We start from the raw sequence: 15522 nt of genomic DNA on the forward strand, positions 1-15522 counted from the left end.
TGCCCACCCAAACACATAAACATACTGAGTAACAAAGACAGAAGAATGTTTGTTCCCCTTTAAATGTCAATGAATAGACATTTAACAATTTAATGAACAATTTGACAAGTGTTTTCAAACCCAACTGTCAACAGGTTATGTACTGCTAATGTTCAATAAAAATCAAGTAAGTCAAAAAACATGCCCTGGCCTGTTTGGCTCAGTGGATAGAGCGTCGGCTTGCAGACTGAAAGGTCCCAGGTTCAATTCCAACCAAGGGCATGTGCAGGAGGTAGCTGATCAATGTTTCTCTCTCATCGATGTTTCTAATTCTCTATCCCTCTCCCTTCCTCTCTGTAAAAAATCAATAAAAATTTAAAAAAAAATCTAAGACACACCATTAATAGCTCCCAAATCTTTCCTAAAACACTATATTTGTCATCTAAAGGTTTAAACTTTTTTTGGTTACCATGTGAATGGACTCTTTGGTAGCAAGGAATTACATGGTATCTTTCATTCCAGACCTCAAAGACACCTTTGGCATTTTGACAACAGTTTGCTTTTCCATCATCTGAAGATCCTAGCCAATCACATGGAATCTGATAAAGCGTAAATAGTTCCTCACTGAACTTTTTAATAATGGTAGATCTGCTTAACACTGGGGATGTGTCCTTGGAAATGAGAGTACTATTTATGTCAGTAGACAACAGTTCCTACAGAGAAACCCTTCAGACACTTTTATTACCTGTGATTTCCAAACAAGTAAGTTTTTCTTGATTCATGTCTTTATCATCTTTACCACTTTACAGTTGTTCTAATGGTGGATTTATCTCAATCTAATGCAATAAAGCTCTCGTTTTAATATCTAGCTAGTATTTAAATCCCTAAAATTTTATGTTGACTCTTTCAAAAATATTCAAACTATCTAATGTTGATCAAAAGACTGGGAGTAGCCTGGCTAGTGTAGCTCAGCTGGGTGCACATCATCCCGTGCACCAAGAGTTCCCCGGTTCGATTATGGTCAGGGCACATGCCCTGGTTGCGGGCTCTATCCCCAGTGGGGGGCGTGCAGGAGGCAGCTGAAAGATTTTTCTCTCTCATCGATGTTTCTATCTCTCTGTCCCTCTCCCTTCCTCTCTCTCTAAAAATCAATAAAAACATATTTTTAAAAGACTATGGTAAAATAGCATACTTTTGGCAGAACGAGACAACTACTAAAAAAAAGTCAATGCAGCATCCAGTGCCACTTTAACTGTAACTGAAGTGCAGCAGGCAGCCAGCACTCACTTGCTTCTGTTGCTGAAAATACATCTTACCACCACATGGCCCCTTTATATAAATAGTTAGAGCACCACCTAGTGTTTGTTTTAAAGTGAAATGTGTACTTTTAAAGGTCCTTTTATGTATGGGCAATTCACAGAACCAACATTTAAATATCTGGAAGGCACCCTAGAGATCAGTAGCTAGATCAGTAACTACAATAATCCTCACCCACTTATCCACCAGGAATATGTTCCAAATGGATACCTGAACCACGGATAGTACCCAACCACATATATATGAAAAACATTATATATAATAAAACATTATATATATATATATATATATATATACACACACACACACACACACACACATACATATATATATATAACATTATATATATAAAAAACATTATATATATGTATATGTATATATATGTGTATATATAATGTTTTTTCTATACATACTTATACTATAGTTTAATTTATAAATTAGGCACAATAAGAGATTAATAATAACTAATAATAAAATAGAATAAATATGAAGTTATGGGAATGGCTTTGGGGCCATTATTAAATAAAATAAGGGTTACTTGAACACAAAGCACTGTGACAACACGACAGTAGGTATAACCATATACAGTGTGGGTACAATGAACAAAAGGATGACTCATATCCTAGTTAGGATAACTCAAGATTTCATCCGGCTACTCAGAACAGTGCGTAATTTAAAAATTACAAATTATTTATTTCCATTTAATATTTTCAGACCACAGTTGACTGCGGGTAACTCAAACTGCAGAAAGAAAAACTATGGAAAAGGAGAAACTACTATACTTAGCCAATCTGCAGAGCTCCAAGGGTATAAATGAGGCACCTCAGTGCCTGCTGTCCTGAGCTTGTGGCACCTCAATTTCCTTCACATATGGCAGCAACTTTTAACCAGTGTGCCACAAGAATTTTTAAAACATGCAATACCTGACTATTTAGTCAGGGAAAATGACCTATTTTCCCTTAGATTGTCAAATAAAGAAATTACAACAGCCAACACAACAACAGCTATCTGGTGTGAATGCCCTATCTTGAACCATAAATATATGTCATATAATACAGCTGCATCTTATTGGTAACATCACAGATTAAGGTTGCATCTGATCGGTTAATTCTTGGTACCAGAAATCCTTATATGGGCACCTGATTTTTTTTAAAGTCACTTTGGAGCAAAAATGGTAGATAGTTACTATCATTATAGTTTTTGTAAATCAATCAAAATTATACTTATTTTTTGTCAGGTCAGCAAAAAATCTATTTCTTGGTGTGCTGAAGAATTTTAGTAATTAGTTTATGTGTGCCATGAGATAAAAAAAAATTGAAAAATCACTGACATATGGCAATGACCCCCTTTTTATCATAATATTGTAATACTGAGGTTATAAGTTACATTTCATTCAGGATTAGATTTTCCTTTAAAACTACTGGTTTAGTCCAAATTTCACAATTTACAGTGAGAGAATATCAAAACCCACAGAGTAAATTTACTCATCCAAGCACACATCATTTAAAGAAAAAAAGTCTGATTTTAAAATACACTTTTTTTCCTCAAGACATTATTAACAGTACTACTTTTAAGTATGCTTTACTTCTATTTTAAAAATATTTTTAAATTACAAAAGTAATACACAGTTGCATAAGGGGGAAGGGAGAAGAAAGTAGCACCTAAATTAAAAGTATCACTTCAATGAGTCACCTCTTACCCCAGGGTCACCACTGACTGGTATGAATCCTTCCTGATCTTTCACCTTGTGTTTTATTCACATAAATACTTTCTTAGGTTCTTTTTCCTTTTCAATAATCAGAAGCATACATAACATATTGTTCTATTTGGTGTGTTTTTTTATCCCAAAATATACCATATTAGTCAATCAAAATCTTTCCTACCTGTGTTCATAACATGAACACAAGCATTTACCATTACAAACAACACTGCAATAAACATTTCTGCATGTGTACTTTCCTGCACATGTGCTCTAAGCTCTATTTTACCTTCACTCTGACCTGCTTGTGTCTGAGCTCCTGTATATGGTGGCTGTTGTGGCTGAACTCCGGGGGGGTGAGCTGCGGAGGAGGAGGAAGCAATGCTGTCAGGTGTTCCTGAACGATCTTCTGCAGGAGCACTGGGTGGCCCTGGACAGTCATAAAAAGTCAGTTAATTTCTAATGCAAGACCATTCCCCAGCAAGCTCAATTCATAAGTATGGTTAAAAGAGACTAAAAATAAAAGTACTATAGAATAAACATAAACGTAAATGCAGGATTTTACATTTAATGTATATATATATATTTTTCCTTTGCTCCAGTCTCAAGAATCCACAGCTACAACTGGAAATCCTTCCCTATAAAGTGCAGAGTGCTGTATTTCTGAGTAGTAACCGTCCCCTGAAAAAAACAAAACTCATCTCTGCAATACCAATGTCCTCCACATCATGCAATCTAGTTTGTAGGTCAACCAAAAGTACAATTTCATTCTTTATGGGTTGTCACTGCCCATTAAAGAAAATACAACCCTATAGTTTAGTATTTAAGGATACAAACACTACTTCTCACAATTCCTTCTCACATGCCCCCTTCAGCTAAACTAATCTATTCCCTATTCCACCAATATATGTATTTTTTCTGCCTCCATTTCATTGATCACTATTCCCTCCACTGTCCCATTTTCACACATATAGATACAACAGTCTTTAAAACTCAGTTATAACTCCACAGTTCTAGTAACACTTCTTCACCCATAAATACTTTTTCCTCTTGTGAACTTCTATAGAGATACTTTTATTATGACTCTTACCAACTTCTGCTTTGCATTTCTGAGTAGATTCCATCTTCCCTTACTAAAAGCTCTTTGACCAGGTTCCTTTGTGATCCTTTTCATCTGCCTCACAACCCCTACCTCTCTTATCCATGGAGCTACTCATACTGTTCCAAAATCATAAACAAAGCAGTAAATGGAGAAAATTCACTAAAGTTCCAATAATGTGACAGTCAAAAAAGACATTCTGGAGACAACTCGTGATATGTTTACTCCTTTAAGTTCTTTTTGTTTAGAAAATACAGGAGAGTGGTTAAAAGCACAGGTTTTGGAGGCAGACTGCCTAGGATCGAATCCTAGTACTTCCACTACTAATACTAATTCCTACTCCATAAGGTTCCTATAAAAATCTACACTAATAAAAGAGAAACATGCAAATTGACCATCACTCCGCTATGCAAAGCCACGCCCACCAGCCAATCAGGAGCGAGTATGCAAATTAACCCAACCAAGCTGGCGGCCGGCCATAGAGCTGGAGCAAGCAGGAGGTTTGGGTTGCCCTGGCAATGGAGGAAGCCAAGCTTTCCACCCGCCCTGGCCTATCCTGGCCTCCACTCAAGGCTACAAAGTTTCAATTATAGAAGATAAATAAATCCCAACAAAAATGGCAGCAGCCACAGAGCTGAAGCAAGCAGGAGACTTGGGTTGCCTCCGGTGATGGAGGAAGCCAAGCTTCCCGCCCGCTCTGGCCAGTCCTGGCCTCCGCTCAAGGCTACAAAGTTTCAATTATAGAAGATAAATAAGTCCTAGATACTTGCTTCCAGCAGGCCCTGGTCTCCGCTCAAGGAAATGCTGAAAAAAAAAAAGAAAAAGAAAAAAAGGAGGGGCTGGAACCTTGGGTCACCGGGGGGTGATCAGGCCAGGATGTGATGGCAGGGGCCATTGGGGGTAAGCAGACCAGCAGGGGGGCCAGTTGACGGTGAGCAGGCCATCAGTGGGGATCAGTTGAAGGTAATCAGGACAGCGGGGGGGGGGGGGGGGGGGAGACAGTTTGGAGTGAGCAGGCCAGCAGGGGGGCAGTTGGGGGTGAGCAGGCCAGCAGGCAGAGTGGTTAGGGGCAATCAGGCAGGCAGGTGAGCAGCTGGAGCCAACAGTCCCGGATTGTGAGAGGGATGTCCAACTGCCGGTTTAGGTCCAATCCCTGTAAATTGGCAGTAGGACATCCTTTGAGGGGTCCCAGATTGGAGAGGGTGCAGGCCGGGCCGAGGAACACCGCCACCCTGCACGAATTTCATGCACCGGGCCACTAGTAAGTTACAAGTGTTTATAAAAATGATTATTTAGCAAGAGCTTATTAAAGTATTAGTGGCTCAGTGCACAAAATTCGTGCAAGGAGGGGGGGTTCCCTCAGCCCAGCCTGCACCCTCTCCAATTGGGGGCCCCTTGGGGGATGTCCGACTGCCGATGTCCCAGGGATCAGGCCTAAACCGGCAGTCGGACATCCCTCTCACAATCTGGGACCACTGGCTTCTATCCGCTCACCTGCCTGCCTGCCTGCCCGATCGCCCCTAACTGCCTCTGCCTGCCTGCCTGATAGCCCCTAACTGCCCTCCCCTGGCAGCCTGGTATCACCCCCAACTGCCCTCCTCTGCCAACCAATTTGGTTTTGATTGGTAGGTTTCTACACCAGTCAGCGTCAAAAGCTCCGCCTCCTAGGCAGCCATTGGCTCCTCACAGTTCACCCAGATTTGGTTATGATTGGTCAGTTTCTATGCCAGTGTCAAAAGCTCTGCCTCCTAGGCAGCCATTGGCTCCTCACACTACCCAGATTTGGTTCTGATTGGTCAGTTTCTATGCCAGTCAGCATCTCTGGGCTTATCAAAGGGGCCTGATCAGAAAGGCGGGGCTGATCAGCAGCCCCGGTGGAGGCCTGGAGAGAAATGGAGGCACGGCTGTTGGCTAGGCCTGGAGAGAAAGAGAGAGGCAAGTGCTGATCAACAGCTGCCACAAAGGCTATGGATCCGACCCTGCTTCTCTCTTCAGGCCTCTCTCCGGGCTGATTCACAGCCCCCTCAGCAATCATTGCTGGGTCACTGCGCCTACAGCCACAGCAGTCAGTGTTGGGTCACCACGGTAACACAGTGCTGACTGCAGGACTGACTTCCGATTGGTCAAGCCTCAGGTATGACGGACCCAGGGTTTTTATATATTAGGACTAGAGGCCCAGTGCACAAAATTCGTGCACGGCGGGGAGGGGGGCTGTCCCTCAGCCCAGCCTGCACCCTCTCCAATCTGGGACCCCTCGAGGGATGTCCGACTGCCCATTTAGGCCCGATCCTACCAGGCAGTCGGACATCCCTCTCACAATCCAGGACTGCTGGCTCCCAACTGCTCGCCTGCCTGCCTTCCTGATTGCCCCTAACCGCTTCTGCCTGCCAGCCTGATCACCCCCTAACCACTCCCCTGCCAGCCTGATTGATGCCTAACTGCTCCCATGCCAGCCTGTTTGCCCCTAACTGCCCTATCCTGCAGGCCTGGTCACCCCTAACTGCCCTCCCCTGCAGGCCTGGTCGCCCCCAACTACTCTCCCATGCAGGCCTGGGTCCCCCCGAACTGCCCTTCCCTGCAGGCCCGGTCGCCCCCAACTGCCCTCCCTTGCAGGCCTGGTCCCTCCCAACTGCTTTCCCCTGCTGGCCTGATCACCCACAACTGACCTCCCTTGCAGGCCTGGTCCCTCCCAACTGCCCGACCATGCTGGCCATCTTGTGGCGGCCATCTTGTGTGTTGGAGTGATGGTCAATTTGCATATTACTCTTTCATTAGATAGAAGCCTGGTGCACGGGTGGGGGCCAGCTGGTTTGCCCTGAAGGGTGTCCCGGATCAGTGTGGGGGTTCCCTTGGGGCGTGGGGCAGCCTGGGCAAGGGTCCTGTGGTGGTTTGCAGGCTGGCCATGCCCCCCTGCGACCCAAGTGGAGGCCCTGGGATCTGGGATTTATTTATCTTCTATAATTGAAACTTTGTAGCCTTGAGCGGAGACCAAGGCAGGCCAGGACTGCAGAAGCTTGGCTTCCTCCATCGCCGGGGCCAACTCAAGCCTCCTGCTCTCTCCAGCTCCGTGGCTGCCGCCATTTTTGTTGGGATTTATTTATCTTCTATAATTGAAACTTTGTAGCCTTGAGTGGAGGCCTGGGCCAGCCAGGGTGTGCGGAAAGCTTGGCTTCCTCCATTGCCAGGGAATCCCAAGCCTCCTGCTCGCTCCGGGGTCACAGCCATCATGGTTGGGTTAATTTGCATACTCGCTCCTGATTGGCTGGTGCACGTGGCTGGTAGGTGTAGCAGAGTGATGGTTAATTTGCATATTACTCTTTTATTAGATAGGATTACCACTTATAAAGCTCCACATAAGTTCCTGCTTGCTATTGCCAGCAGACTAATTTCCTTGAGGGCAAACACCTAACCCTTGCACTAGTATATCCCAGAAGTTAGCACTGTGTTAAGCACACAGTTTGCAGCTGACAGTCCAGATTTGATGAGAACCTAAACTAGGATTAACAGCAGTGGTAATACAAGAGAAACTGATGATTACCAGAGTAAAATGGCTGACTGCTCCTGTGTGCCTCCGTTTCATTGACACCTATATACATGTAGACAAATTCATACACACAGCCCTTCTATAAAAAACACTGTTATCCTTAAAAAATGTATTACTTTGATTGCTCTTTTCTCCCTTACACATAATTAATGTACTTTATCCAATCTGTAATACTTCATCCCTCCTTCTCATGTCCATTCACTATTATAGCTGAATTTTTCACCACATCATACTGGAATAACTCAAAGTATTCTGACATTTTCAATGTGTATAGTTTTTGTATTTCAACACGCAAAGCTACCAGAAAAATGGTCTGCAAATAATGTGATTATATTAACCATAATATTCTGGTCTGGCACATAATATATTCTAATAAAAAATTTAAGACTGCTCTCATATATAATTATTTACTCCACTCTCTGGCATTTCTTGAAGTTTTAAATATAAGAAGCTGTAATATTAACTCATTTCAGTTGCTTTAAAAATGTGTTTTTCAGCTGTGTCATTTGTCTATAGTCTTCTTTTGCCAAGAACATCCATCATATACAAATATGAGTCTCTTAAGAATTTTACAATTCTCTCTAGTGAATAATCTCATAAAAGTATCAAAGAAAAATAAAATTAACAGGCTGAATCTTACATTTCTAGTTAATAATGGCAAAGTAAACTAGTTAGGTAAACCCTTCCACAGGTAACAACTAAAAACCTGAGCAAAATAGAAAAAAACAATTATTTAAAATCACTGAAAGTCAACCAAATGTCTGCAGAAATCAGAAGAGTTTACCCCCAGTGGGATTACAATGGGAAAGAAATGCAAGCCTTGACCTCTGCAGCTCCAAGAAAAAGCCACAGTGTTAACTTCATGGCTAGCCAAACACCTAGAAATTTGAAGGCAAAATTCTTAAAATGAGAGACCACCAACAAAGGAGTAAGACCAAAAATCTGAGTATAAACCAAGTCCCAAATTCCTAGCTGACCAGAGTTAGGCGTAGGGCAAGAGACAGCCAAGAGGGCTCAGAAAAAAAGCAGCACCTAGAGCTGAAAGAACTGAGCAGAGATGTCAGCTGCTATACTCTGTAGGAAGACAAAATGAGCAATTTGAGTCCATACAAGTTAACTACCTGCTAGAGAAACAGTAACAAAAAAATTCTCAAAAGAACTGAAAAGAATGCCAAGTAATTACAACATATTAACCACGATGTCCAGTTTTCAATCAAACACTATCAGGCATACAAAATATTAGAAAAAATGTGCCCATACTCAGGGGGGAAAGGCAGGCAAAAGAATGTGACTCACAATTGGCCCAGATCTTAGCTATAGCAGACAAACATTTCAAAGCAGCTATTATAAATATTTTTGAAGAACTAAGTAAAAATATATTCAATGAGTTAAAATGAAATAATCTTAATGAATGTAAAGGTAAGGAATCTCAACAGAAAAAAATAAACTACAAAAAGAACCAAATGGAAACTCTAGAGCTAAAAGCAAAAGAGAATTCTCTAGAAAGGTTCAATAGCAGAATGGTAATGGCAGAAAGAACCAGTGAACTTGAAGAGAGTTCAATAGAAATCACCTCAACTGAAGAATAGAGAGAAAAAAACAGTGGGGGGAAAAAATGAAACTCAGAGACCTATGGGACAATATTAAGCTCTACAATATATGTGGAACCCCAAGAGAAAGAAGCAAAAAAATGTTGAAGAAATAAAAAATAAAAAGGAAGAAATCACAGTATAGGTGTTGCTATAAGATTTAAAATATTCATATAGCCTGGCTGGTGTTGCTCAGTGATTAAGCATTGACCTATGAACCAGGAGGTCACGGTTCAATTCCCAGTAAAGGGCACATGCCAGGGTTTCAGGCTAGATCCCCAGTAGGGGGCATGCAGGAGGAAGCCGATCAATGATTCTCTCTCATCACTGATGTTTCTCTCTCCTTTTCCCTTCCTCTTTGACATCAGTAAAAATAATCTTAAAAAGTATATTCATTTAAAAGCACTTTCTACACTAAAGCAATTTAACCAGAAATGTACATTTAAATTTTTCTAATTTCTGATCAGAAGAAAGACCAAGACAGTAAATATAATTTAATCATGAAACGATATGATTTTTAAAAAATAAGATTTCTGATTTCTACTTTTGATAAAATTTACCTAAACCAAATAGTGGTTATTCTATAAAGAGGAGTTTTCTACTAACTGGGAGAGGGTATGAGAAAGCTTTCTGGGAGCTGGAAATCACCTACATCTTGATCTAGTTGGGGTTTTATATAGGTGTATACATATGTAAAATTTACTGAACCTTAAGATTTGTGCACCTCACTATATCCAAATTATCCTCTATTAGAGAAGAAAAGGGAGGGAAGGAAAGAGAGACTAAATGAAGAATGGGAGGAAGGAACTAACTTACCTGAAACCTGATCATCTGTTAAGCCAAACGCTGACATGACATTTTTACTGATTTCATCTTGGTTTTTTAAAGGATCAAAAGCTGACATACTTGCTGCCATAACCTGAGTAGACTGTTTTCCAGAAGAATCAGAAGCAGCAGGCTTTTCTTCCCTACCATCCATAGTATCTATAGGAGGAAAAAAACAAAAACTTGTTTCCATTTTATCTATACTCACTAAGGGCTAACAAAAAGAAGACAGGGAAATACAGGGTGGGGCAGAAGTTAGTTTACAGTTTGAGCGCATGAAACAGTTTATTCTTATATTATTATTTATTCATTACTATATTATTTCCCATACAAGAAACTGTAAGCCTACTTTTGCCACCCTGTATATAAGTGTATATAGTCTGGAATGTTAACAGTAAGTATTTCTGAACACAAGATTAGAGATCATTCTACTTTCTTCTTTATACTTATTTACATTTTTAATTTTTAAATTAGAAAAAAATAGTCAAAAAGAAACACAGGATAAATAACAGCTTTTTCAAAAAATTATATCAACATTTTGCCCTAAAAATTATCAGATGAAAAAATATATATATAAGCTCCTTAACAAAAAGAGAAAAAAAATTTACTTTTTTTTTTAGTTCTTGGAGTCCCAAGACCTATACCCTAATATAAGACACATACTAGACACTTATTTTGTAAAAGAAGATATTAACTAAAGTTACAATTATCAACGTTTATGTTTTATTTCTACTTGTCTACTGGTCTATTACTAGATTACATGAAAATCCCAAGCCAACCAATACACTAAAAACATTATTTTAACTTGATATGTTTTTGTTTCAAATACTTATTTAATTAAATCCTTACAGACAAAATGAAATGTGTCTGGGATCTGCTCAAAATAATATGGGAGGAGTGGAAATGTGGTGTAGTATAGATGACATGATGATGACTATGACTTGAGGTTGGGTGTACGTTCATGGGATTCATTACAGTATTATATCTACTTTTATATACGTTTAAATTTTCCATAATATACTATTTTCAAAATGGAAAAATAAAATTTTAAACATTATGAGCAGGATACATTTAAAACCATTTTTTTCTTCTAAGGATACTACGATACTCAATAGGTATTTATACTACTACTTTGTAAAAGTAAAGGGATTCAAGAATAACCTACATTTTACAAATAGGAACCTGAGGTCAAGACAAAGAAAGATATAAAAACAGAACAAAATATACAAGTAAAAAGAATATTGCTAACGATTTACTCAATTAACAGTTAGTAATCAATTTTTTTCTGCTACCAAGCAAGTAAATAAACATGTTATTAGATCACATCTTTAATCAAGAAAAATTTATCTTGTAAAAGAAAACGTAAGTACTAAGGGGAATATAAGCACATAAGGGTTTGTATTTCTCATTCATTCCTATCATTCCACTGGTTACACTAACATTTCCTAAATTTCTAGAAGAAAACTCCTACGAATACTTCTTTAAAATAAGTCCCCCAGTTATTCATCATCCTTACCAATTTTCCTTCCTCTAATTCCAAGGCTACACCCAAAGAGCAAATCACATCAATCTTACAAATTATTCATCCTCATACTACTACCTTCCACTACCTATGCATCCTTCCAATTGCAAACTAAATCCATCAGAAAACACAATATATGTCCACCCGCCTACTAGTTGCTCCATTAGCTAGCTGCTAGAGCTACTGTAACAGGTCAATCAGTATCTAAGGTAGCCTCCGCATTATCTGCTTCATAGAGGAAGCAAGTGTCCAAGAACCACTGCAAAGGTAGAGCACTGAAAAGCATAGATAGCTGCATATTTCTGTCAGTTCCAAATTTACTGATAAATCTTGTTTTATCTGAATATAAATAGTACATGTCATCTGTAAAATGGAAAAAAAATAATTTTTCTTTGCATATTTTAATTAAAATTTGTGTTTAAGATAAACTTTACAATATGCCATTTGAATATACTAACCTAGATTTTTTTTTTTTAATCTTCACCCAAGGATCTTTTTTCCATTGATTTTTAGACAGAGTGGAAGGGAGGGAGAAGTGGGAGAAAGAGAGAGAAAGAGGAAGAGAGAGAAACACCAATTGGTTGCCTCCCACTCACACCCTGGGCTGGGGATGGAGTCTGCAACCAGAGGTTATGTGCCCTGGACTGGGAACCCCTGACTGGGAATAGAACCCATGACCCTTTGGTCCAACGCTCTAACCACTAAGCCAAACCAGCCAGGGCTAGAATTATTTTTTACTTGAAACTACTTGCATACCAACTGAAATGAAATGATTTTAATTCCTAAGGTTCATTAACTAACTATTACACTGAAAAGGATTCAAGAGTCTAAGGGGTTTGAAAAATGACCTATGTCATAAACCCAGAAGTCTAAAACTAGACTCAAATAGTCACCAAGAGAGCACTTTAAAAATGGGATTCCTGGGTCCTACTATTGCCAGCAGACTAATTTCCTAGGAATCTAGCTATCTATATAAAAGCCTAAGCGACCATTCCAACAGAAAGGACGACCTAACAGGCTGTGTGGGGTGACCAGGCCAGCAGGGAGGTTAGTGAGGGGCGACCAAACGACCGAGCAGCAGGCTGCGTGGGGCGACCAGGCTGGCAGGGGTGTTAGTGAGGGGCGGCCAAACGACCGAGCAGCAGGCTGCGTGGGGCGACCAGGCTGGCAGGGGTGTTAGTGAGGGGCGATCAAACGACTGAGCAGCAGGCTGCATGGGGCGACCAGGCCGGCAGGGGAGTTAGTGAGGGGCAACCAAACAACCGAGCAGCAGGCTGCGTGGGGCAACCAGGCCAGCAGGGAGGGTTAGTGAGGGACGACCAAACAACCAAGCTGCAGGCTGCGTGGGGCAACCAGGCCCAAGGTGGGGCAGTTGGGGGCGACCAAGCTGGCGGGGGGCGCAGTGAGGGGCAACCAGGCCAGCAGAGGGTGGCAGTAAGGGGTGACCAGGCCGGCATGGGGGGCAGTAAAGGGTGACCAGGCCAGTGGGGGGGAAGTTAGGGGTGACCAGGCTGGCGGCAGGGGCAGTTGGGGGTGACCAGGCCGGCAGGGGGGGCAGTTGAGGACAACCAGGCTGGCAGGGAGGGGTCAGTAAGTGGCGACCAGGTCAACGGGGAGGGAGGGGGACTTAGGAGCAACCAGGCCGGCAGGGGGAGGGAGCAGCTGGGGGCAACTAGGCCAGCAGGGGGGCAGTTGGGGGTGACCAGGCCAGCTGGCAGGTGAGCGGTTAGGAGTCAGTGGTCCCAGATTGTGAGAGGGTACAGGCTGGGTGCAGATCCTGGGGATCGGGCCTAAACCGGCAGTTGGACATCCTCCAAAGGGTCCCGGATTGGAGAGGGTGCAGGCGGGCTGAGGTGATTGCCCCCCCCCACATGCACGAATTTCATGCACCAGGCCTCTAGTTGGTATAATAAAATCCCCCAACAATCCTGATGAACAGCCAGGTTTAGGAATACACATATGAATACTAGCAAAGACAAAAATAAAAAGATATGACAATGAGAGTGCCATCCGAACTCCTGAAGAATGTTTTGTTTTAATCTGCAAAAAGATGTAAGGATAACTTTTTTAAAAAATGTAGAATCACAGTCTACCATTTTCAGGAATACTGGTGGAAGGTCCTGGTTCACCAGGTGGTTCCAAGCTATCCAATAAGCGATTCACTTTATTTCGAAGTTCTATGAGTTCTCGACGGAGATATTTCACCTGACTTGATTCAAGGGGTCTTGGCTGGCCATTAACTGAAATAAAAGAATTAATTTGGTTAAAATTAGGAAATGTTTTTGAGTAAGTATACTGACAGAATAATATGCACTAAGAAAAAATATGTAATTTCTTAAAAAAGTGAAACAAAATCAAACAAGATACTTATTAATATCACTTGAATGGTAACTATTTTTAAGGAAAGAATTATTTATTGCTAATAATTTACTTTTTGGAAAAAATATATTCATTAGTCTTTGCTGATGCCATATCTACGGCTTATGATCACATTCTTTAAAAAGGTTTCTTAGAAGAATTTAATGACAGTAAAATAAATTAAAACCTATAGAAAGCTCTGATATCATTTCTTTAAATCTTTATTATGAGAGTATTACCGATGTCCCCCTTTTTTCCTCCATTGCCCACTCCTCCCGTTTCCCATCCCACCCCAGGCCTTCACCACCCTGTGTCCATAGGTAATACATATCTATATATATATAAAACCCTAATATGCATATAGACCAAATGGCGGAACTGGTCACTATGATGTGCACTGACCACCAGGGGGCGCGTGCAGAACATGGCGGGCATCAGTTGAGATGGGATGGTGGAGCAGGTGAGCAGGGGCGCCAGACCAAGGTGGGGCGCCAGTCACTGTCATCGGGAAGAGTCTCTGGTGGTTGCTGAAAATCCTTTGCTCCCGCATCCCATGGTCCTGCCGGCTGCTCGCAACTCCTGCCGGCACCGTCAGCAGGTGCAAGCGGCGGTTGCCAGCCCTGATCACCCCTCAGGGCTTCTCCACCTCCCCCTACTCCTGAGGGGTAATCGGGGCCGGCAGCCGCCTCTCACACCTGCTGCCAGCACTCAGCACCGGTCCCAATCACTCGGCGCTGGCAGGAGGTGCAAGCAGCAGCTGCTGGCCCCAATTGCCCCTCAGGGCTTCTCCACCTCCCCCTACTACTGAGGGGCAATCAGGGCAGCAGCTGCCACTCACACCTGCTGCTGGCACCAGACCCAATCACTTCACGCCATCAGTGGGTGTGAGCAAGGCTGGCGCCATCGGTCTGGGAGCGGCAGCGGGGCTGCAGGCAGACAGGAGACCGGGGTCTGCAGCGGGAGGGTCCGGGCAGGGGCACAGAGGATCAAAACCTGCCCCCGTGCCCACAACAGCCTCATGGCCCACAGTTCCTTTCAAGGTGCATGAATTCATGCACTGGGCCTCTAGTATGTATATAAGAACTTGGGTTAATTTCTTCCCACCCCCTCCCTTTCTAAGATTCATCAGTCTGTTCCATGTTTCCATGCCTCTGATTCTGTTTAATTCACCTGTTTATTTTGTTCATTAGATTTCTTGTTCACTGAGATTTTTATATTCAATTGTTGATATGTATTTGTAGACATTTTATTGTTCATGTTTTTTGTTTTTTGTTTTCATTTTATTGTTCATATTTTTCCTTCTTCTCCTCCCCCTTCTTTCCCCCCTCTCTTCTCCCCCCTCCCCCCTCCTCCTCTACCTCCTTCTACAAGAATACCCTTTGCCCTAAGTGGTATGGCTCAGTGGATAAGAGCATTGGCCTGCAGACTGAAGGGTCTCATAACCCTCCTCCTCCTCTTCTTAAAGAATACTCTTCACCCTAGCTGGTTTGACTCAGATAGAGTGTTGGCCTGCAGACTGAAGGGTCCCAGGTTCAATTCCAATCAAGGGCACATGCCCGGGTTGTGGGCTCGATCCCCAGTAGGGGGCGT

The 15522-nt window shown here is 42.1% G+C and overlaps 1 protein-coding gene across 13 annotated transcripts in view; it reads right to left on the bottom strand.

The window, feature by feature from the left end:
* Nucleotides 1-15522, bottom strand: part of TFG (trafficking from ER to golgi regulator) — a 33652-nt gene that overhangs the window by 4869 nt on the left and 13261 nt on the right. For 5 of the 13 annotated variants that reach the window (XM_080654894.1, XM_080654895.1, XM_080654891.1 and 2 more), the window contains 3 exons: nt 13668-13814; nt 10044-10211; nt 3285-3425 (listed from right to left, as the gene is read on the bottom strand). In XM_080654894.1, the coding sequence (XP_080511020.1) occupies nt 3285-3425; nt 10044-10211; nt 13668-13814 (456 nt within the window). The remainder of the gene's footprint in view (nt 1-3284; nt 3426-10043; nt 10212-13667; nt 13815-15522) is intronic. The other 8 variants (XM_080654898.1, XM_080654897.1, XM_080654892.1 and 5 more) reach the window with 5 other exon arrangements.

The sequence above is a fragment of the Plecotus auritus genome, assembly GCF_963455305.1.
Source record: "Plecotus auritus genome assembly, chromosome: 2".
NCBI lineage: Eukaryota > Metazoa > Chordata > Mammalia > Chiroptera > Vespertilionidae > Plecotus > Plecotus auritus.